Source organism: Aspergillus novofumigatus (assembly GCF_002847465.1).
Source record: "Aspergillus novofumigatus IBT 16806 chromosome Unknown P174scaffold_3, whole genome shotgun sequence".
NCBI lineage: Eukaryota > Fungi > Ascomycota > Eurotiomycetes > Eurotiales > Aspergillaceae > Aspergillus > Aspergillus novofumigatus.
In genome coordinates, this window is record NW_020194276.1 from 1,164,596 (window position 1) to 1,185,685 (window position 21,090).

General features: G+C 53.6%; 9 protein-coding genes across 9 annotated transcripts; 6 read left to right on the plus strand and 3 right to left on the minus strand.

The window, feature by feature from the left end:
• Positions 1-159: 159 nt before the first annotated feature.
• P174DRAFT_510986 (M20 family metallopeptidase) lies at positions 160-1,627 on the plus strand. Its single transcript, XM_024831742.1, has 5 exons — positions 160-275; positions 330-712; positions 762-1,151; positions 1,201-1,328; positions 1,373-1,627. The coding sequence occupies exons 1-5, from the start codon at positions 180-182 to the stop codon at positions 1,600-1,602; spliced, it is 1,227 nt and encodes a 408-aa protein (XP_024683776.1). The 5' UTR covers positions 160-179; the 3' UTR covers positions 1,603-1,627.
• Positions 1,628-1,687: 60 nt separating this feature from the next.
• On the minus strand, positions 1,688-2,966 carry P174DRAFT_439805 (formyltetrahydrofolate deformylase). Its single transcript, XM_024826900.1, has one exon. The coding sequence runs from the start codon at positions 2,887-2,889 to the stop codon at positions 2,011-2,013; it is 879 nt and encodes a 292-aa protein (XP_024683777.1). The 5' UTR covers positions 2,890-2,966; the 3' UTR covers positions 1,688-2,010.
• A 3,627-nt stretch (positions 2,967-6,593) lies between these two features.
• cbhB (putative 1,4-beta-D-glucan-cellobiohydrolyase) lies at positions 6,594-8,185 on the plus strand (the record flags this gene model as incomplete). Its single annotated transcript, XM_024829706.1, has 2 exons — positions 6,594-7,862; positions 7,916-8,185. 2 exons carry the CDS (start codon positions 6,594-6,596, stop codon positions 8,183-8,185), a joined length of 1,539 nt encoding a protein of 512 aa, XP_024683778.1.
• An 868-nt stretch (positions 8,186-9,053) lies between these two features.
• On the plus strand, positions 9,054-10,783 carry egl2 (putative endoglucanase). Its single transcript, XM_024823997.1, has 5 exons — positions 9,054-9,441; positions 9,497-9,708; positions 9,755-9,819; positions 9,871-9,968; positions 10,018-10,783. The coding sequence occupies exons 1-5, from the start codon at positions 9,360-9,362 to the stop codon at positions 10,755-10,757; spliced, it is 1,197 nt and encodes a 398-aa protein (XP_024683779.1). The 5' UTR covers positions 9,054-9,359; the 3' UTR covers positions 10,758-10,783.
• Positions 10,781-11,625, minus strand: P174DRAFT_449647 (carboxymuconolactone decarboxylase family protein; the record flags this gene model as incomplete). Its single annotated transcript, XM_024828863.1, has 2 exons — positions 10,781-11,527; positions 11,606-11,625. The coding sequence occupies 2 exons, from the start codon at positions 11,623-11,625 to the stop codon at positions 10,828-10,830; spliced, it is 720 nt and encodes a 239-aa protein (XP_024683780.1). The 3' UTR covers positions 10,781-10,827.
• Positions 11,626-11,683: 58 nt separating this feature from the next.
• On the plus strand, positions 11,684-13,018 carry P174DRAFT_449648 (lactonase family protein). Its single transcript, XM_024828864.1, has 4 exons — positions 11,684-11,865; positions 11,918-12,026; positions 12,092-12,568; positions 12,623-13,018. The coding sequence occupies exons 1-4, from the start codon at positions 11,722-11,724 to the stop codon at positions 12,979-12,981; spliced, it is 1,089 nt and encodes a 362-aa protein (XP_024683781.1). The 5' UTR covers positions 11,684-11,721; the 3' UTR covers positions 12,982-13,018.
• Positions 13,019-13,164: 146 nt separating this feature from the next.
• Positions 13,165-15,163, plus strand: P174DRAFT_439809 (putative alpha/beta hydrolase). The gene is made up of 3 exons (XM_024826901.1): positions 13,165-13,353; positions 13,460-13,800; positions 13,881-15,163. The coding sequence occupies exons 2-3, from the start codon at positions 13,468-13,470 to the stop codon at positions 15,096-15,098; spliced, it is 1,551 nt and encodes a 516-aa protein (XP_024683782.1). The 5' UTR covers positions 13,165-13,353; positions 13,460-13,467; the 3' UTR covers positions 15,099-15,163.
• A 29-nt stretch (positions 15,164-15,192) lies between these two features.
• On the minus strand, positions 15,193-16,862 carry P174DRAFT_386436 (putative integral membrane protein; the record flags this gene model as incomplete). Its single annotated transcript, XM_024823302.1, has 5 exons — positions 16,440-16,862; positions 16,281-16,385; positions 15,821-16,218; positions 15,683-15,747; positions 15,193-15,626 (listed from the first exon to the last, which is right to left on the minus strand). Exons 1-5 carry the CDS (start codon positions 16,596-16,598, stop codon positions 15,193-15,195), a joined length of 1,161 nt encoding a protein of 386 aa, XP_024683783.1. The 5' UTR covers positions 16,599-16,862.
• Positions 16,863-18,611: 1,749 nt separating this feature from the next.
• P174DRAFT_502591 (uncharacterized protein) lies at positions 18,612-20,566 on the plus strand (the record flags this gene model as incomplete). The annotated part of the gene is made up of 5 exons (XM_024831104.1): positions 18,612-18,696; positions 18,749-19,051; positions 19,099-19,476; positions 19,534-19,844; positions 19,946-20,566. The coding sequence occupies 5 exons, from the start codon at positions 18,612-18,614 to the stop codon at positions 20,405-20,407; spliced, it is 1,539 nt and encodes a 512-aa protein (XP_024683784.1). The 3' UTR covers positions 20,408-20,566.
• Positions 20,567-21,090: the final 524 nt, after the last annotated feature.

Here is a 21,090-nt window from a genome sequence, read left to right on the forward strand (position 1 = left end):
CATTGATAAGCCGACGTACATAATCGAATTCCTGCTTCCTTCCCAAGAGACAGGAGCTGTTTGATCTGCATGGATGCGTGGTGGAGTGACCGCGGTCTTTGCCGGGTATAAGAAAGCACAGTCATCCTGTTATTGACACAACAGTTATACCCTCCCTACTGACAATCAAGGAAGACATTATGGCAATCCCCACACCCAGCATTGATGATATCAAATCGTCCATCGACGCAACCCTAGACAGCCTCCAGTCCCCCTTGCGAGAACTCAACCGAGAGGTATATTCCTGTCACTACTTGACCTACATCAGTTAACTGACCGAATCAATACAGATATGGTCAAACCCTGAAACAGCATACCAAGAGCACAAAGCCCACGAGATCATCTGCGCCTTTCTCGAAGCCCAAGGCTGCACCGTCACCCGCCACGCCTATGGGCTCGACACCTCCTTCGAAGCCACCAGCGGCTCCGGCGGCCGGCTGATCAACTTCAACGCGGAGTACGATGCTCTTCCTGGGATCGGGCATGCCTGCGGGCACAACCTCATTACCACGAGCAGCGTGGCGGCATTCCTGGCACTGTCGGCGCTGCTGAAGAAGTATGGCATTCCTGGACGGACGCAGTTACTTGGGACACCGGCCGAGGAGAACGGCGGCGGGAAGACAAAGTTGATTGATAATGGGGCGTACAAGGGTGTCGATATCTCGCTGATGGCGTAAGCCTCTTTTTTCCCTTTCCCTGGGTTCCAATAACTGACAATGTAGCCATGCTGGACCCAAGAAGCTCTTCTCCGGGGTCGACTCGGACGGTATCGCCGGTGTGCTCATGAACGCCCGCAAGGAGATCCACTGCGAGTTCACTGGCAAGTCGGCGCATGCTGGCGGTAACCCCTGGGACGGGATCAATGCGCTGGATGCTCTGGTTAGTGCGTACAACAACGTCTCTGTATTGAGGCAGCAGATGCAGCCTGATGAGAGGGTGCATGTCGCGTTCACGGAGACGCCCACTGTGGCCAATGTCATTCCGGAGCGGACCAAGGCGTACTGGCAGGTGCGCAGCCCGACGCTGAAGGGGTTGGATCGGTTGATGGGGAGAGTTAGGAATTGCATCCAGGCGGGGGCGTTATCGTCGGGTTGTCGCGTCGATACTGTTGAGTATGTCTCTAGTGTCTTTTTGAGAGTGCTAAAGTGCTGATTTATGCAGGGATCAACTGTATACTGATATCAAGATCAATGACACGCTCTGCGGACGATACCAGACTCACATGGCTCGTTATGGACGGAAGATTACCAAAAGCCACGACAAGGTCTTGACAGGGTCGTCAGATATCGGTATGTCCTGGTCCCCCAGCAAAGACTGAAGCTGACTTCTATAGGAAACGTGAGCTATCTAGTTCCAACATTGCATGCCATGTTCGCCATCGCGGACCAGCAAGGCTTATTCCTTCACCATTCTTCGTTTGCTACTGCTGCTGGGACAGATACTGCGCATGGGGATGCAATCATTGTGGGCAAGTCTCTAGCAATGATCGGATGGGAGATGTTGACAGATGAGGGTCTGTTTCAGACGGCAAAGAAGCAATGGGAGATGGCAATTTTGGAGTGACAGGTTTCCTGATGATTATCTAGACAGATACCCATCAGTGCATTAACTGTTTTCCTTCATCTACAGAACCTTTGAAAAGAGAGAAATCCGATTAATACTTATTATTGTATAATTCAAGCCTCATTGAGTATCCCATCATCCCATATCAATATACCCCTAGCAACACAACCCATTACTTTCACACTTCTCTTCGACGTCGATATATCCTCTCTTCCTCTCGAGCCAATCACTCGCGCCATTTGCAGCATTGGTAGGGTACGAGGATGCTCCTTCACTGAAATAGTATATCTGAACGCACTGTATTGTACTCGCCACTGAATGAGTCTAGATCCTGTATACCCCTATTTGAGACTTTTTAGTGCTACCTGGCAATCCGCCGACTATGCAGACAGAAGAATGCAAGAACGTCTAAGCAAAAACAACCGTCTTGTGCCCATTAAGCAAAACCCTCCGCTCGGTCACATACTTGACCGCCGTCGCCAGCACATTACTCTCGACATTGCTGCCCGCATGCGTCAACTCCTTGGGGCTCAGCGCATGGTTCACTCGCACCACATTCTGCTCGATGATCGGCCCCTCGTCCAAATCACTCGTCACAAAGTGCGCGGTGGCGCCAATGATCTTGACACCCCGGTCATACGCCTGGTGGTAGGGCTTCGCGCCCTTGAAACTCGGCAGGAAGCTGTGGTGGATGTTGATGATGCGCCCGGACATGGCCTCGCACAGCATCGGCGACAGTACCTGCATGTACCGTGCCAGCACGACCAGGTCGATCTGGTGTTCGCGCACCAGCTCCAGCACGCGCGTCTCCTGCTGCTGCTTTGTGTCCGGGGTGACGGGCAGGTGCACGAATGGCACGTTGTAGGTTGCGGCGAGGGGCGCGAAATCAGGGTGGTTGGAGACGATGAGTGGCACCTCGATGGCGAGCTGGCCGGTGGATTGCCGGAAGAGCAGGTCGTTGAGGCAGTGGCCGATCTTGGAGACCATGATGAGCACGCGGGGCTTCTGGGCGGCGGGGTGGATCGCAAAGTCCATGGACAGGGACTTGGCGGTTGGTTCGAAGGCGGCGCGCAATTCCTCGACGGTCAGCTTGGGGTGCTCGTCTGTGGCCTCAGTAGCGGAGGCGGAGGCGGCGAAGTGCATGCGCATGAAGAAGCGCTTCGAGGTCGGATCGCCGAATTGCGATGAGTCAACGATGTTGAGGTTGCGGGCTACCAGGAAGGCGGTCACGGCATGGACGATGCCGGGGCGGTCCGGGCAGGAGAGGGTGAGGATGAAGCTGTCCATGATGTTGAATCGAGGGGGAGTGTTGAATGAGTCGAACCCAAAAGACAATGGACGGTAGATGACAGCAAGGAGATGGGCTGATCCGGGTCGATGTGGGAATTTAGCAACAAAAAGGGAAGAAAACCCGCGGCCGTTTTCGGCGCTGACTAAGGTGGGGCTGATCGATAAGATTAGGGTTGGGCTGGCTATCATTTCCGGATTGAGCATCTTCATGACCAGTATCAGCAGTGGAGATAGCTGTTGTTGATCATATGCTTATAAGAGTAGTGTACAAGAAGTCTATGGTGATCTGCCATGAAGACTGAAATATATAAGAGAGGTAGAGGGTGCTAAATTCCACTGGCGTATCTACCGATAAGGAATACCATGTCAATCATATATATATATATATACATTGATTCTCATCCTTGAGCACAGCAAGTGTATACTTCGCAGAAAAGGTTCAAAACTTCTTTTCTTATTATTTTGAGCAACTTGGCGCCTTGATTGTTTCAAGCGCAGCAGAATGAGTAGAAGGTTATATTAAAGACAGTAGCCCTCCATGAGATGTAGACTGTTTATCTGTAAATATCTTGCTCAGTCCTGAGACCCATGCGGCGTCTTCACTCTAGTCTAGCTAAACATGACAAAGATTAGGTTTATCACAAGGATTGAAATGACTTATTCCATAGGCAAATAACAAGGATCATTCACAAGCAGTAAAGGGAAAATTCCCCGTTCTAAGGGTATTTCCCAATTCGGCAGATTCGGTCGGAGCCTCCGTCTTGTCCAAATGGTTCAGATCAAGCAATCTCAGCCTAAGCGATCCCCGCATCTTCAGACCACAATACTGTAAGGAGCCACATGCAGGGTCGACGGGCTCTAAGTCCGAGTCTCCAGCGTCAACAGTGAGGATTCAACCATACCTAGACTTCTCACCGAAGCACACACACCCCGTTCCTGGACGACCAGATACGCCAGAGTACCTTTCGGGATTTAGGTTGCAAGAGCCGACAATTCAGGCGGTAGCACCATGTCAATGCCAAAGGCACCCTTGAAGGATCTCAAATCCGGAGCTTGTGTTTGGCTGCTAAAGTTCACTAAGGTCCATTAGCAAGTTACCCCTCTCGTATTGACTATACCTATTCTGACCTCCTGAAACAGGTCGATTGAGCTTCATTTCCGGCTTGCTCTTGCCACTGCGGGGGTTCCAATGTACATACTCCCTGTCCAGATTGCTACATACTACTGCAGACATTGGTGTCTGTTGGACGAGCGGGGATACCTCGGGTTTCGGTCATTGATGAATGCGCGAGTTAACAGACGGTCTTGTTTGTTGAGCAGGAAACAGGCCGATTGAAGGAAAAACTTGAGGGTGGAAAAAGTGCCATTTACTCCGTGAGTCAGGAGACTTAGTGCACAAGCAATATAGAAGTTGGCGCTTAGGATACGTACTGGCAGTAAGTTAGCGGGGCCGGACTGCGGAGTAAGTGGTTGAAGGACCAGGAGAAATGGCAGGTCAGATGAGCCCAGGTTTAATCTCACTACCTCGACGCTAAGGCAGGTCAAAATGGACTTGTTGCTGGCCGCTCGCGGAGACTGAGATCCTCCTGGACTGGTTGATGAAACAATGTATAGTGCGGATACTATCGGACACTGGACAATGGTGACTGATTATGACAATATCATCAGATGCAAGCCCTATACCTATGGTCAGAAGACGGATATAGATTAATAGAGAGGGAATATGGCAGATTGGAAACATGTGGTATGGGCATGTGTAAGGGCAGTAAAGTGACCGGAGCCTCCCGATTAGGAAACAGAAGGGCTATTCGGCATTCTTCATTTGGGCAGAAATCATTCGGAGGATAGGAGGAAAATACTTAGCGACTTCCAAGTTAGAGAATAATTAATATCTGGCCACGATATGATTGCAGGATCTGTGGCGTAGTGCAGTTAGTTAATTAATTAAAAAGGGATCAGCCGCCCAAATGCCGAGGAAACAACGAGGATGGCCTGCAGTCAGCGTCACATCAAGCGATACTGCATTGGAACCGCCCGCCGCTTTCAAGGAGCTTAGAGCACTAGTCCGGGATTACTCCTGATGGTCTGGACACGTCAATTGATGGTCAGAACACGCACTAAATCTCCTGGGGTCTACTTTTGTATCTCGCCTGTTTATAATGTACCCATAACACAGAATCGATTCTCTGTTTGGGGATCCTCTCCTGCAACTACATCATTCCCCTAATTTGACAAAGGTCATTCCGGTCTACATTTGATTGTGATACCTCGTTCCATTTCAATTCAGTGGGTAAATACACCGTCAGATAAGTGCTGTAAGACTGAGCGAAACGGACCACATCGTGGTTGGAACATATTAGGGAAAGGCATAACCCAAGACGATTGATCATGCAGAGTGAGACTTTGTATATGATGTGTCATTCTATGAGTTCTCAATGAGCTCCAATTCATGCTGTTTGCTGCATTTGGGACCAGCTGTTGATACTGATCTTCGGTTAGAGCTAGACATGCCTGAACGAATAGCGCAATAGCTCATACATAAGTGCGATGCTAAATCCCTGCAACAGTTCCCAGGGTGAACGGATCCACGAACAGCAAGGCTGCAAGATCCTAGCTAGAGGGAAAAAACGCCTGAAGTAGGCCCTTTACAAAGTATGCCGCATCGGGCAGACTAGCTGCTGTACTCTCCGATTAGTTTGACGAGAAGTTGATTGTTCCAGGCGATCTCCAGACCTAATGTGAGCATTTTACTTGGACGCGATGTATTGTCTGAGAGAGGAGTTTGTGGATACCGAAGGCAAGGGGTACATATCAAAACAGAGCGTCACTCCTTTATAGCATGCCTGTATAGGGCAGTTGAGAGTTGATTGGACTAAAGGCTTCATATCAAATACTAGTATCAGAGGCTAGATCCGCTGGCCATTCAGTTGTATGAAGCTTTGGTTAATTATCAAATGGTGAAGACAGGGAAGACCAGGAGAATTACCGATATGCGACTATGAATACAGGTCACTTGGTGGAACCGTCTGGCTTGGCTACACAGTTTATTAGACTTATTACTAGAGGAGAAATGATGCTTATGCTTTGGCTGCTCCAGAGTTACTTCCAGATGGCTCAGGACACGCACCGAGCACACATGTCCACGAATCAGACAGTTGATGCTTGTCCAAAAAGCGGCGGCCTAACGGGCCGAATCTGGAAAGAGAACCCCTAAGATTCTGCAGAGAGGTAATACGACGTAGTAAGGAGTAAAAGGGTTCGGGCTAGTGTTGTCTACTAGGATACTGCATAACCGCTGACCTGACGGCTATTTAGCCGATTCCTGATCGGTCAAGGCACTGCGCCGACTAGCTCCTAGTCGAGGTACCGGAGGCTAAAGGGCATCAATCACATCTCATCTCGCTAGCACTAGTTGACTGAACTCTGTAATTTTCTTCATCTCTTCACGCGGGGAATCAACCCTTCCCCATGGGGCGATACAACGGCATGCGGTCCGCAAAGCCGTCGACGACGACGTTGAGCAGAATGCGGCGACGATACGGACTTGGTCCTTAGCAGAAGAGCATGGTGAATCTCCTCAACTCGTGAACGCTCATAAGACATAAAAGCAGGTCTATCCCTCTTCACAGAAGTCTCATTCTCTTCCTCATCACTCCCTCAACCAGTCAATCCAGTCAATCCTTTGAACAATCATCATCACCATGCTGGCCTCTACCTTCTCCTACCGCATGTACAAGACCGCGCTCGTCCTGGCCGCCATTCTGGGCTCTGGTCAGGCTCAGCAGGTCGGTACTTCCCAGGCGGAAGTGCATCCCTCCATGACCTGGCAGAGCTGCACTGCTGGCGGCAGCTGCACCACCAACAACGGCAAGGTGGTCATCGACGCCAACTGGCGTTGGGTGCACAAAGTCGGCGACTACACCAACTGCTACACCGGCAACACCTGGGACAAGACCATCTGCCCTGACGATGCGACGTGTGCAACCAACTGCGCCCTCGAGGGTGCCAACTACCAGTCCACCTATGGTGTGACTGCCAGTGGCAACTCCCTGCGCCTCAACTTCGTCACCACCAGCCAGCAGAAGAACATTGGCTCGCGTCTGTACATGATGAAGGACGACTCCAGCTACGAGATGTTTAAGCTGCTGAACCAGGAGTTCACCTTTGATGTCGATGTCTCCAACCTCCCCTGCGGCCTCAACGGCGCCCTGTACTTTGTCGCCATGGACGCCGACGGTGGAATGTCCAAATACCCAACCAACAAGGCCGGTGCCAAGTACGGTACTGGTTACTGTGACTCTCAGTGCCCTCGCGACCTCAAGTTCATCAACGGTCAGGCCAACGTTGATGGATGGCAACCGTCCTCCAATGACGCCAATGCGGGTACTGGCAACCACGGCTCCTGCTGCGCGGAGATGGATATCTGGGAGGCCAACAGCATCTCCACGGCCTTCACTCCTCACCCCTGCGACACCCCCGGCCAGGTGATGTGCACCGGCGACGCCTGCGGTGGCACCTACAGCGCCGACCGCTACGGCGGCACCTGCGACCCGGACGGATGTGATTTCAACTCCTTCCGCCAGGGCAACAAGACCTTCTACGGCCCCGGCATGACCGTCGACACCAAGAGCAAGTTCACCGTCGTCACCCAGTTCATCACCAACGATGGCACCGCCAGCGGCACCCTCAAGGAGATCAAGCGCTTCTACGTGCAGAACGGCAAGGTGATCCCCAACTCCCAGTCGACCTGGTCCGGCGTCGGCGGCAACTCCATCACCAACGACTACTGCACCGCCCAGAAGAGCCTGTTCAAGGACACAAACGTCTTCGCCAAGCACGGTGGCCTGGAGGGTATGGGCGCTGCGCTCGCCCAGGGCATGGTCCTTGTCATGTCCCTGTGGGATGACCACTCGGCCAACATGCTCTGGCTCGACAGCAACTACCCGACCACTGCCTCCTCCACCACCCCGGTGTCGCCCGTGGTACCTGCGACATCTCCTCTGGCGCCCCCTCGGATGTCGAGGCTAACCACCCCGACGCCTCAGTCGTCTACTCCAACATCAAGGTCGGCCCCATCGGTTCTACCTTCAACAGCGGCGGCTCGAACCCCGGCGGCGGAACCACCACCACCGCGAAGCCGACTACGACCACTACCACTGCTGGTAGCCCTGGTGGCACCGGCGTCGCTCAGCACTATGGTCAGTGCGGAGGAAATGGATGGCAGGGCCCTACTACCTGCGCCAGCCCTTATACATGCCAGAAGGTGAACGACTGGTACTCTCAGTGCCTGTAGATAGTGGCCCTCCTGCTGCACAAGATAGCCGGGGAGCTGGATTGACGTTGACGGCTTTGAAGGAAAATGTTTTACTATTTAGGTGCTAGTTTGAATTGAATTCAATGCAATTATTTTACCTCCATTGATTCTTCCTTGTATTCCCTTTTACAGACAGAGGCATCGAGCAGCACCCTTAATACGCACTGTCTGAACAAGTCTATATTTCCTCAAGCTGATTGGCCAATACCTGAAGAACTTAATGCAAGTCTTGGCCCTGGCTAGTACTAACCTGCTTGATTTAGCCTGTGAGGAGTCATCTGCTGCAAGGCATCCTGTTATCCCCCTGCGCCTGCATATCCTTTTCTCCGGGGTCACTTGCCGGTTTCTGGGGTGCAGGGTGACATTGACATGCAGGGATCCCTTAAGAGCCCAGTACTTGGGCATTTGCTCGCCTCGTGGATATCACTCATTCACTCAAGACACTACATTAAGTCAAAATTCAGGCAAATCAAGCTATTCTCCGCGAAATAGGAGGTCAGCCACCCCCGCAGATTGATTTGTGTCGTATCGTATCACGCGAATATTAGCCTAATAATACTACCGAAATCGGCGATTTGCATGTGCATTGTAAGGAAGTCGACTAATGTAATTTACTATTTTTTTAATCTGCTCATTAATATACGCGAAAGAATATTGCCCTTTCTAGTACGGAACTGATCACTAAAGTCCCTGGCCCTCACTTACTGGTGCCTAGCGATCCGGAATAGGCCGGATCATCCTGACAATCAGTCAGCTCGACAGCAGACTACTTGCAGAGCCCACTACCTGCAGAGAAGTCGGTGTAGTATCCATTCGGCCACTTTCGTACGTGGCTGTATCTGTTTCCTGCAGAACAGGCCGTCACCGATTTGGGCGTCGCCGCCTGCAGGGTAGACGCCATGCAATCTATCCCCGGAGATTACACCCTCAAGTACCGTGACGAATCGGTCAGGCAGGCCTGGCTGGCTCCGTTCCGGTTTGGGATGGTATTGTCTTGCAGACATGCAGGCATGCAGAAAGTGTCGGGGTGCGGTCCGAAAGGCCGTCGTGATGTCTTGTTGTTTGGCAGCGATGAGTATATATACCTTCATTGTCAAACTGTACTTGTCTTCAGTGTATAGCTGGTAAGTATACGCTGGATAACAAGTGCAAGATGAAGGCTTCGACTATTATCTGCGCGCTTCTCCCACTTGCATTGGCGGCGCCGAATGCGAAGCGGGCTTCTGGGTTTGTTTGTATGTTTCCCTCTCTCTCTCTCTCTCTTTGTCGCAGAAGTTGACGGTGAGATAGGGCTCGGAAGTAACGAGTCTGGCGCCGAGTTTGGAGAGACAAAGCTCCCGGGCGTGCTGGGGACGGATTATATCTGGCCCAGTGCGTCGACGATCAAGACTCTGCATGATGCTGGGATGAACCTCTTCCGTGTTGCCTTCCGCATGGAGAGGCTGATTCCGACCAAGATGACGGGGACTCCGGATGCGACGTACATGAATGATCTCAAGGCGGTTCGTATGCGGTCTGCGTTGTGCGAAGGGTTGCTGACGAGGATAGACTGTCAATGCGATTACGAGTCTGGGGGCGTATGCGGTGATTGATCCGCATAACTATGGGAGATAGTGAGTTTTGTGTCAACTGAATTTTTAGGCGGCGCTGACGGGACGGGACAGCTACGGCAATATCATCTCGTCGACTGATGACTTTGCTGCGTTCTGGAAGACTGTTGCTGCCCAGTTTGCGTCCAATGACCATGTTATTTTTGACACCAGTACGTCTCCATCAGGTTTTGAAATGAAGGAACAAGCTGACCCAGATAGACAACGAGTACCATGAAATGGACCAGACCCTCGTTCTCAACCTCAACCAGGCCGCCATCAATGCCATCCGTGCTGCCGGCGCCACCTCGCAGTACATTTTCGTCGAGGGCAACTCGTGGTCCGGCGCGTGGACCTGGACCACCGTCAATGACAACCTCAAGGCCCTCACCGATCCCCAGGACAAGATCGTCTACGAGATGCACCAGTATCTCGACTCCGACGGGTCTGGCACCTCGGCCACCTGCGTGAGCTCCACCATCGGCCAGGAACGCGTGCAGTCCGCCACGCAGTGGCTGAAGACCAATGGTAAGAAAGGTATCATAGGCGAGTTCGCTGGAGGCCCCAACAGCGTGTGCCAGTCCGCTGTCACAGGCATGCTTGACTACTTGTCTGCCAACTCGGATGTGTGGATGGGCGCTGCATGGTGGGCCGCTGGTCCCTGGTGGGCTGATTACATGTTCAGCATGGAGCCGCCGTCTGGCACTGGCTATCAGAACTATCTCTCGCTGTTGAAGCCGTATTTCGTCGGTGGTTCGGGTGGTAACCCCCCACCTACCACCACGACGACGACCACTACCACCAAGCCGACTACGACCACTACCACGGCTGGTAACCCTGGCGGCACCGGAGTCGCACAGCACTGGGGGCAGTGCGGAGGAAATGGATGGAAGGGTCCAACAGCCTGCGCCAGCCCATATACCTGCCAGAAGGTGAACGATTGGTACTCTCAATGCCTGTAAAGTTCCATAGCACATAGCCATCTGCCACTTTAAAAATGAACTACCATTGAAATTCTAAATTCTATATACTTCAAGGGGATACCAACTCCTCCACACTCTTCATCTCCCTCCCATTATTCTCCCCCACATCCAACGCAACCAACACCCGACCTACACAGTTATAAGCCGCCACCCCGGTCGTCAACTCGACAATCTCCCTCTCATTCAGCCCAGCTCTCCGTAAGTCCTCAAACGTCTCCTCCTCAACCCTCACCCGCAGCGTCATCTCATCCGTATACCGCACCACCGCCTTCTGCACCTCACTCAGCACACTCCGCCCCAGCGCTTCTTTCCCACGGTCCGTAATCGTCGCCTCCACCTCCCGTACCGCCCGCAGCTCGTCGGCGCTCACCCCGTCCTTCAACGCAAGCGGCGCGTGCGCGTTCCACTCATACACGGCGCCGTTGAGGACCGCCACGCGGCAGACGGATAGCTCGAGGAGCGCACCGGGGAGAACTGTGCGCGTGCGGATGGCGCCGAGGAAGCTGTTCCAGCCGTCGGCGACTGGGGGGAGTGTAGCAGGGAGAGATCGAGGGGGATGAGTGGGCGGGGGTGTCTGCGGGCGGCGATGCGGGCGTAGATTTCGGTGGTGGAGGGGTCGGCGTCGGGGGTGGGGTGGAGGGAGCGTAGGGGAGGCGCATGGTGCAGTCTGAAGATTTGTATTGTAATGGCGTTGGAAAGAGTATCGAGTTGAATGTGTGTTGTGTTGTTGAGATGAACTATGAATATATCTGGGGTAAGACGATGGATGTGGTGGAATTGAGTTTAGCCGCGGGTATTGTTTCTTCCTCAATCTGCAATGCCGTCACTCAATGCCGTTTCCCCGCATTCTGAAGTATGGAGAGAAATTATCATCTCAATGTAATTGAAAAATTTATGAACTATTGTTACTTTTGTGATCAATTGATCTTGCCTCTGTTCAAACATGAAGCATCACTTGGTGATAGGCACGTGGACTCCCCCGGGTCGGCTGTACACCGTCGCATTCGACGACGAGGCTTTGACCTTGGAATTGGTCAAGAAAACAGAGATTCCAGAGGATGAGCCGATCTCATGGCTGACCATTTCTGTGTGTATCCCAGCCCTTCAGTTGCAGTTGGCATTCACTAATGTTTGTCCAGCATGACAAGAAAACCCTCTACGGAGCTGCCATGAAAAAATGGAACAGCTTCACCATCAACAGCCCAACAGACATTGTACACCAAGTCTCCCATCCTCTTGCTGGTCACCGTATGCCACTGGTCCATATTTGCGCTGTTTGCGCTGTTGCTGATCTGATCTGATCTGATCTGCAGCTCAGGCCCCCAGTAGCGAAAGCAACACCCGCGCCATCTTTGTCCTTGCCGCGCACAAACCCCCTTATAACGTCTACGGCGCGCCCTTTTACAACTACGCGGGCTATGGTAATGTCTTCTCCGTCGACCCCTCCGACGGCCGTCTGGTCAAGAATGTCCAGAACTACGAGTACCAGGAGAACACAGGCATCCACGGCATGGTCTTTGACCCCACCGAAACCTACCTCTACTCGGCCGATCTGCAGGCCAACAAGATCTGGACCCATCGCAAGGACGCTCAGACCGGCGAGCTGACCCTCGTCGACTGTCTCGAGGCCCCGTCGCCGGATGACCACCCTCGTTGGGTCGATATCCACCCCAGCGGCAAGTATCTGTACGCGCTGATGGAGGCGGGTAACCGTCTGGCCGTGTATGTGATTGATGAGAAGCGCAATGTGCCTGTCTTTACGCACATCACCTACCCATTGCTCCCTGCGGGTAAGTGTCTTATGTCCGTGACTTATCGTTCCCGTCGATACTAATGATGAACAGGCGTCCCTCCCACGAATAAATACCGCGGTGATGTCTGCTTCACCACGCACAGCGGCGAGTACCTGTTTGCGACTACCCGCGGAACCTACGGGCGCCCCTGGACCGGGTATATCACGGCCTTCAAGCTGGGTCCTCATGGTAATGTTGAACGACAGCTGTTCATCCATCCCACGTCCAACAGCGGTGGTCACTCCAATGCAGTCAGTCCCTGTGATTTTAGCGATGAGTGGTTGGCGCTGTGTGATGACCAGGACGGGTTCGTGGAGATATATCGCTTCAAGGACGAGACGCTGGCCCGGGTGGCTAGGCTGGATATTCCCGAGAAGGGATTCGGGATGAATGCCGTTTGGTATGATTAATGAGATATAGAATTCAATATAGAGAGGATTATTCAACTAGTAAAGACCTAATGTGCTGTATCTCTACCAACTCAGTCGAACAACAGCGTAACGGTGGTGATGATGCGAGTCACGTGGCCGGGTCATTCATCTTCTTCCTTGTCAGGAGAACCCCAATCTTCATCTACTCATCATCGCATCCATCACAGACTGAGAATGATGCAAATTCACTCATTTTAATTTTCGCTATAATGAATGAGGGCAGTATTGATAAAGATGGCATGAGATGACTAACATCAGCGGCATTGTCAGAGACCGGGTCTCCGGTCGGCAGTCGAGATCGGCGTCGAGTGCTTTCCGAGGGGGTCTGGGGTAGAATACTACGACTGTGCTGTGAGTCTCATTCCTGCCAAATAAACATCCTTGATCCTATTCAACACTTGTATTGCTTTGTTTCTTCACCATACAATCACTCATTGGTTGTTGACTTATTCCACAGAACACACCATGGCGACCCCCGGCATGCTCTACGTCACAATGCATCCCCGCTCGTCTCTCCCCGCGGCCCAGTTCCACGACTGGTACAACACAGAACACGGTCCGTTGCGTGTACGCTTGCCCTTTGTCACCAATGGCTTCAGATACAGAGCCACCGATGGCCTCGAGCCTGAATGGGTTGCTCTGTACGATATCACCGACATGGTGGAGCTGACTCGCGAGACGTACCTGGCGCTCCGAGGCGACGGCATCAAGACCCCACGCGAGAAAGCCACCATGGCTCAAATTGCCGTCGATCGCCGACTCTACGACCTGTTGGACGATCACAAAGCCCCGACTACCGTCCTCTCGAGGACGAAACCGACGCCGCCTCCGCTGGCTCTGTGCTCATTGCCGTGTCCGTTGTCGTCCCCGCCGACCAGGAAGACGAGCTCAACCGCTGGTACCGCGAGGAGCACTTTGAGATGCTCTCCCGCGTGCCTGGCTGGCGTCGTTCTCGCCGCTTTGTGACAGCGGCCATCGACCCCAACGCCCCTCGCGAGTTCCTTTCGTTGTACGAGTACGCGGCAGAGAACGGACTCGAAGGCCCCGAGCACAATGCCGCGAAGAGCACCCCCTGGGGCAAGCGGATCAGCGAGATCGCCATCAGCAAAAAGCGCCGGGTCTACGAGTGGGCCTACACCTTTGGACCAGCCCCGCGCGAGCTCGCCTCCCTTGCCTCCAAGGACGTCGTCGGGTCGTGGCACTCCAATGACAACCGCACCCGGACGTATCCCTCGCCAACGCGCCCTGCAGTGGAGTCCTACGTGACAACCAAGGACGGCGTCTCACTGCCGTATCGGCTCGAGGGCAGCACGGACCCCACCGCCCCGGTCATTGTCCTGAGCAACTCCATCCTGGTTGACTGGAGCATTTGGGACGGCTTTGTTGACGCTTTCCTGTCCAATCCGAAGAACCAAAACTACCGAATCCTACGCTACCTGACGCGCGGCCGCCTCCGTGAATGCGGCGAGACACCCATCACCATCGACGTCCTGGCCTCGGACATCATCGCTCTACTGGACGCGCTCCGCATCCCGCAGGCCACGCTCATCGGGGTCAGCCTGGGCGGCGTAACCGTGCTGAACACGGCGCTGCTGTACCCCTCGCGCGTGACGCGGTTCATCGCCTGCGACACCAACAGCTCCGCGCCGGAATCGAATCGCAAGGCGTGGACGGACCGGCACGCGATGGCCGCCAGCGAAGGAGCCGTGTCGCCTGACACACAGGAGCCCATTATCGGCGAAAAACTGGCGGAGGCGACCACGCGGCGGTGGTTCGTACCCGAGACGTACGAGACGCAGCCGGAGGTGCCGGCGCGGGTCAAGGAGGTGGTGCGCTTGAACAGCCTGGAGGGATTCCACAAGGGCATGCAGGCGTTGTGCGCGTACGACGTCCGGGAGCGGATGGCAAGTGCGCGCGTGCCGGGCCTGTTTGTGGCGGGCGACGGCGACGGCGTGCTGCCGCAGACGATGCAGAAGATGGCGGCTGACCTCAAGGGAGGAGCGGATTTGAAGATCATCCCCAAGGCGGGTCATCTGCCGATGGTGGAGCAGCCGCAGGCTTTTACAGAGGTGGTCAATGGTTTCTTGCATCTGTAGCTAGGTAGCCTGTTTGCGTATTATGTCTATATATAGCATCTGAGGGCCGAATTAAAATAATGAACAAATGAACTTCATCATAAATACATTATTACTATACATGTTCTCTTACGCTGGCCGACTTGGCCTCGGAGGTCTGCGTCACCTCAAACGTGCGGTGGATGCCCAGTCCCATGTCTCCGCCGTCTGCCACCGGCCCCTCGGAATTCAACCGCTCCTCACTGCTGTTCTCGTTCGATCCCCTCCACGGACTATCCGGCGCATGCACGGTCGTCACCGTCGTGGCTAGTTTATCCGGGCGGAACCGGCCACCACCATCCGTATCTAACGATCCCAGCGGCACGGGGCGATCACGACTCGGCCCGAGGCGGCGCGAAGACGACTGGCCGGGCATCGGGGACATGTAATCGTCGGTGGTGTTGGTGCCGCGCAGCATGCGAAGCAGGGGGCGCAGGGTCGCTAGACTACCGGCGGAAATACCCAGGCCGACTTCGATGTTGGACCAGAGCGCGATGTCGACGGTGGCGTCTACATCCAACCAGTTAGTCGAGCGTTTATCCGATAGCAAGGAATGAGAAACTTACAGAGGAAGTCTGGATCCGCAAAAGTGCCAACCCAGGGGATACGGATGATCACGGCGGAGGAGGCACTGTTATTTCATTGTCAGCTGGCGTTGCGCTCAGGGCTGGTCAACAGGGGGGAGGGGGTGTAAGGAAACGTACATGCAAGCCATGCTCAAAATCCCGATAACCGCAATCTTCGTCTGCCGGCGCATATGCAGCTTGCGCACCATGAAGATGGGCAGAATACCCACGGTGAAATCACACAATGCCGCAAACGCGCTGTAGACGTAGGTCATGGCGATGACGATGTGGATGCTGATGCAGGAGCCCGGGATGGAGGGGTCGAGCGCGGTACGGGTCCAGAAGTACTCGATGGGCTTGCACTGCAGCAGCATGATGAGCATAAACGCCAACCCGGCGATGGCTGTGAGTGCGATGACGCAGTAGAGGATCCAGATGTGGAGGCGTTTGACGGTGATGCGGCGCAGGAAGATGCAGACGGAGACTTTGCAGCTGACGGAGGCCCAGCAGTAGGCAATTTCACAGAGCCACCAGTACTTTTTTTTGTTTTCCATTAGTTGTGTCCATAGGATATGAAGAAGGGGAAGGGGGAATATACCTCCATGGCTGTGACGCGCTGATGGGCCGTGAGATTAGCGAATCTCCTGCCGGTGCCGTAGAGGGCTCCCCCGATCATACATCCGGAGAACATGAAGTACCATAGCTATGTCAGGGTCAGTCTTTGAAAGACAGTCATGAGGATAGAAGGACGGAATACCATGGCAATGACCATGGCGCCATCATCCCAGCCAAACGCCTTGACGACAAATAATCGGACATAGCATCGCAGCATCACGGTTACCGAGGCTATGGCCACGAAGACGGCCGCAACGACCTTGACCTCGAGGCTGCGGTCATCTTTTCTCGTAGTGCTCATGCTGGCTTAAGCATGTTGATATTATTGCAGTTGAGATGAGATGAGACAAGTGGAGGGAGGAATCCATCCATTCATATAGACTGAGACAAGGGCCACTCCAACTGAGTCCCACCAGCACCAACCACCGAGGGGAAACAGAATAGGAGAATTGCTCTCCTATTCTGGAACTTTTAACCTCGATTGGGGGCATCCTAGCGTCCCAGAAAGTGTTAGTAACTTCACCGTTTGGCACTTGGCAGTTACCAGCGTTAGTTTTTCTCCCCCCGTAGTCCGCTTTTGTTAGTCTACTCCGTGCAGAGTCGGAACTAAGCGTAGTGATGTGCATTGCCACTTGCCGTTTCCATGGCTTTGCAGAGTCCGAGTCATTAACCAGTAGTCTACTGACTAACTGTGGAGTATGGAGATAGCCTATAAAACGTCCAGCAAGTCGGTACAGGCTTTTCCGTTTGAAGCGTGGCCAAGGGCTATCAGTCCTAAGTTCATACCTGTCGACTACTCCAGAGGAGTCAGGGCCTGAGCGGCAGTTTCCTTGGTTTCTAGAAAACGACAGGGGTAATCGATTAAGACTAGATTATGCACGTGTATTGATGAATCTGCAGAGATCATAGATGGCATATGCATTATTATGACTATGGCGATGGCATACAGCAAAAGCATAATGGTGTCAGTCAGAAGGCACTGACTGTTTAGTGTTGCTGTGGCTGTTTCAGCGACCAGACCTATTAACTGGTAAAGAGACTAAGATTCTCTAAATTCTCGACTACGTACTTGCATAAGATCATCCTCTATTAACTATCATGGCCACGGTGCAGTGCTCTAATTACCCGAGCTTCATCCTCATTGTGGGAAATGCATCCCCTCCCCTTGGCAAAGACGGGGCTCACCTAACCCTAACACCAACACTAACACTAACACTAACCACGAATAAATGCTCCACTGTGTCTCAACACTTCTCCTGTTGGAGGTCGAGACCGAGTCATGGATATTTATTATCGCTGCAAATTGGATTCCCAGTCTCTGCACAGGTGCATATCCCCGTAATGTGGATGTCGACTAGCCTGATCCTGCAGTACCCATGTTATTCCACACATCAAGCCATGAACATAAGCATTCGGAGCATATTGATCCTTTATTTCATTGTTATCATTCTTATCATCTTATTATCAGTTTATTCCTCTCATCTTCATTATCGTTACTTACTGTCGTGTTCCTCTAGCGGACCAGCCACTTGCTGATCATCATTACCGTGACCGTTGGGCTGCGAATCTCGTCCAGCAATATCTTTCACAGGCTTAGTGATCACAATGGCTTTGTCTTAAAAAGTTCTCAAGTCGCCGACCTGCAGACTATCGCCCATTTGATTCGCAATCCTTTTCCTGTTCATATCCTGGGGATGAACTCGTTCAGGGGTGGGCAGATCAGTCTTGCCCTAGGTGGAGTCGAGTTCGTACCCATGTGGCTCGGACTCTCCAGCTGTCATTCTCTAAAGCCTATTCTCAATAGAATCGAGCCTATTTACACAATCGAAATAGCATACCAATTTGATTCCCGGAACCAGCCTCGTATTCCACTTCTCTAAATCCTTCGGGGCGCTTCCTCTTCCCCGTTTAGGCTGAGATAGCGTGAAACTCTAAGAACTATTATTATGAGTGATCTGCAATGATCCCCTGTCCAGACCATTCTGATCTTCGTCTTCTTTCATCTTGACCTTCGTCTCTTACATGACCAATCGCTTGACTTCGGGTTCTTCTATCGGGGACCATGCAGTTGTGTACTGAATAGAAGTGAAGCTACGGTCGCTTGGACTCAACATCGCCAAAGTGAATAATACCATAGTCTGTGTACATCAGAAATAGTCTTCCTGCATGCACTTCAGAGAAAGACATCGGGCACCCTGGACAACGAGGTGGTCCCCGATGTCGTGATGCTGGCACAACCATGACGTCGTCGTCGGGCACCTATCTCCATCGACCATGTCGCTGCATCAGAAGCAATGGACAATAACAGCTCAGAATGGGCAGATTCAGCCCGAATCGCTGCTTCTCCCTTGGGTACAGATTTTTGTCCCCTCATCGTCGAGTATCCCTCTATGCCAATGGTATGATCACCTCAACCCGTCTACATCTCCCGACAACTACTAACAAAATCAGGGAAACCAGCGGCGGAAAAGGATCTGTTTGGATACACTAAAGGCCGATTCCTCGTCAATGAAGGATACGAGCTGGCGAAACGGTACTCGCCCTTTGACATCCGCGAGCTCTGCCGCACGGTCTCCGCGCTACCTCGCGTGGCCGGCTCGCCCATTACCCGAATCGAGAAGAAGGAGGGTGGGTATAACAAGGCGCTGATGATGACGGCGGAGAACGGAGCCAATATCCTGGCAAAGATCCCCTGTCGGAATATCGTGCCTCGACAGTACGGGACCGCGTCCGAGGTGGCTGTCTTGGACTTTGGTAGGTACCTCGTCTCGGGTGACCTGGACCCATTTCTAACCGAGCAGTCAAATCGCACTCGACCACGCCTGTGTCGGACGTCCTCGCCTGGTGCGCGGATGACTCCAACCCTGTCCAGTCGGAATATATCGTTCTGGAGCCGAGCGTCGGCAAGCAGCTCACCAAGATGTGGGACAACAACCTGGCCGAACACGACCGCGTGAAGCTGATCCGCAATTTTGCCTCTCTCGAAAGCAAGCTGGCGGCAAATAAGTTTCCTGGCTACGGGGCCCTGTATCTGAGAAACGCTCTTCCTCCGGCGCTGAAACAACCCGGCCGCACCATCGACGTGGACGAGACGTACTGCCTGGGGCCGATGTACCACGGCTCCTGGCCCGGGGGATTCGCTGCAAATCCAGACGACTATGCAAAGTACTCAGGGCCATGTATGTTCCTCCTTTCTGTAATCTGCTGGAGCTGAAAGTATACTGAACAGCGAGAAGGGAGGACCCTCGCCGAGCTCGGCCGCGATCTCGCCCACCAAGGCATCTGCCAAGTACGCAACTACAAGACCTCCTACGCCGGCCGGGGTCCACACTACGGCACCCCCGAGGAACACATCCGCGTCCTGGAAGCAGTCCTCCAGGTGATGCCGATCCTCGCAGAAGCCGTCCCGATCCGCCGGCACACCGAGCCAGTCCTCAGCCACCCGGACTTCCACCCAGGCAACATCTTCGTCTCCGCTGACGACCCCACCGTCATCGTCAGCGTCATCGACTGGCAATTCACCTGCATCCTCCCCCGCTTCACCCAGGTCCGCTGGCCGCTCTTCCTCGCCCCGCCCAAGGGCTACCAACCCGGCACGCCCAACCCGGAGCTGCCCCGACGGACAACGACGACACGCAACAAGCACAGGACGAGGCCCTCCGCGCCAAATGCTACGAGGCCGCGCTCCTCAAGTCCCATCTGGAATCGTACCTCGCCCTCACCGAACCCGACGTCGCCATCCGCCGCCTCTTCACCTCCTGCCCCTTTACCTACCGCGATGGGATTCTGCCGGTCCGCGACTGCCTGCTCAAGCTCTCGCAGCACTGGGCGCATCTGCAGGTTAGCCAGGAGTGTCCGTACCGCTTCACCGCGGCGGAGGTGGCAGAGCACGAGCACCAGATGGCTGAATACGAGGGATGGCTGAAACTGCGGGAGCATACGCACCAGCTTCTCCGGTCGAATGATGGCGGATGGGTGCCGTCTGGGGTGGACTTTGAGGAGATACAGGCGAGGCATGATAAGCTGTATCGTCGGTTTGTGGAGACTAAGGTGGAGCGTATGTCTGAGGAGGATGCGAAGCGGCAGTGGTTTTTTCGGGATAGGGGGTAGTCATCTGCAAAAAAAACACCCTCCTCTGAAGCATGGAGTTCTAGTAGTATAAGTCGCGGAATGCAAGTTATGTTGCGAGGCGACTAGTAGTATATCAATTTGGCCATACTCGGCCGCATCCCCATCCGGAGGACAAGGGTGCACCGCAACAGACGCTCCCTCAAGGTACAACCCACCCCTCCCCTCCACCTCACTAGACACCGCCCCATAAACAGACATCGCACACGCCTGCCCCCTACTGGACAGATATTTCCGCATCCTCACATCACTCAAAATCGCATCCATCTCCGCCTTCGAATACTTGTGCAAGTTCGGACTAACAAACGCCCCAGGATGCATGCACACTATACCCATGCAGACCCTGCTCCCCAAACAATCGCTCAATCTGGTTGCTCATGTAAACTATTCGCCGTCTTGCTAGACCCATACGCTAACCACCCGTTATAGTCACGGAGTACCGTGGCGCCTCGGACTCCTCCCGCTCAAGACTCGTTGCAGGACTCGTTTTTGATGCCTCCTTTAGTGCGGCTGAAGGCTCGAGATTGCTGAATCGAGCAACCAACGGAGAAGTTTGTTGAAAGATGATCCATGTGTCATTGACCTTATCAGACCTCCTTAGCGCTAGCGTGGAGTACAGTGCCTCCGGCTGATATTGGTCGCCAAGTCAGTCAACCACTCCCCTT

Excerpts from the sequence above, each read along its gene's own strand:
- P174DRAFT_510986 (XM_024831742.1), top strand. The coding sequence starts at position 180 with ATGGCAATCCCCACACCCAGCATTGATGATATCAAATCGTCCATCGAC. Across the intron at positions 276-329 it reads TGCGAGAACTCAACCGAGAG|ATATGGTCAAACCCTGAAAC; the intron begins GTATATTCCTGT and ends GAATCAATACAG. Across the intron at positions 713-761 it reads GTCGATATCTCGCTGATGGC|CCATGCTGGACCCAAGAAGC; the intron begins GTAAGCCTCTTT and ends CTGACAATGTAG.
- P174DRAFT_439805 (XM_024826900.1), bottom strand. The coding sequence starts at position 2,889 with ATGGACAGCTTCATCCTCACCCTCTCCTGCCCGGACCGCCCCGGCATC.
- egl2 (XM_024823997.1), top strand. The coding sequence starts at position 9,360 with ATGAAGGCTTCGACTATTATCTGCGCGCTTCTCCCACTTGCATTGGCG. Across the intron at positions 9,709-9,754 it reads ACATGAATGATCTCAAGGCG|ACTGTCAATGCGATTACGAG; the intron begins GTTCGTATGCGG and ends TGACGAGGATAG. Across the intron at positions 9,820-9,870 it reads CCGCATAACTATGGGAGATA|CTACGGCAATATCATCTCGT; the intron begins GTGAGTTTTGTG and ends GGGACGGGACAG.
- P174DRAFT_449648 (XM_024828864.1), top strand. The coding sequence starts at position 11,722 with ATGAAGCATCACTTGGTGATAGGCACGTGGACTCCCCCGGGTCGGCTG. Across the intron at positions 11,866-11,917 it reads TCTCATGGCTGACCATTTCT|CATGACAAGAAAACCCTCTA; the intron begins GTGTGTATCCCA and ends ATGTTTGTCCAG. Across the intron at positions 12,569-12,622 it reads CTACCCATTGCTCCCTGCGG|GCGTCCCTCCCACGAATAAA; the intron begins GTAAGTGTCTTA and ends AATGATGAACAG.
- P174DRAFT_439809 (XM_024826901.1), top strand. The coding sequence starts at position 13,468 with ATGGCGACCCCCGGCATGCTCTACGTCACAATGCATCCCCGCTCGTCT. Across the intron at positions 13,801-13,880 it reads ATCACAAAGCCCCGACTACC|GAAGACGAGCTCAACCGCTG; the intron begins GTCCTCTCGAGG and ends CCCGCCGACCAG.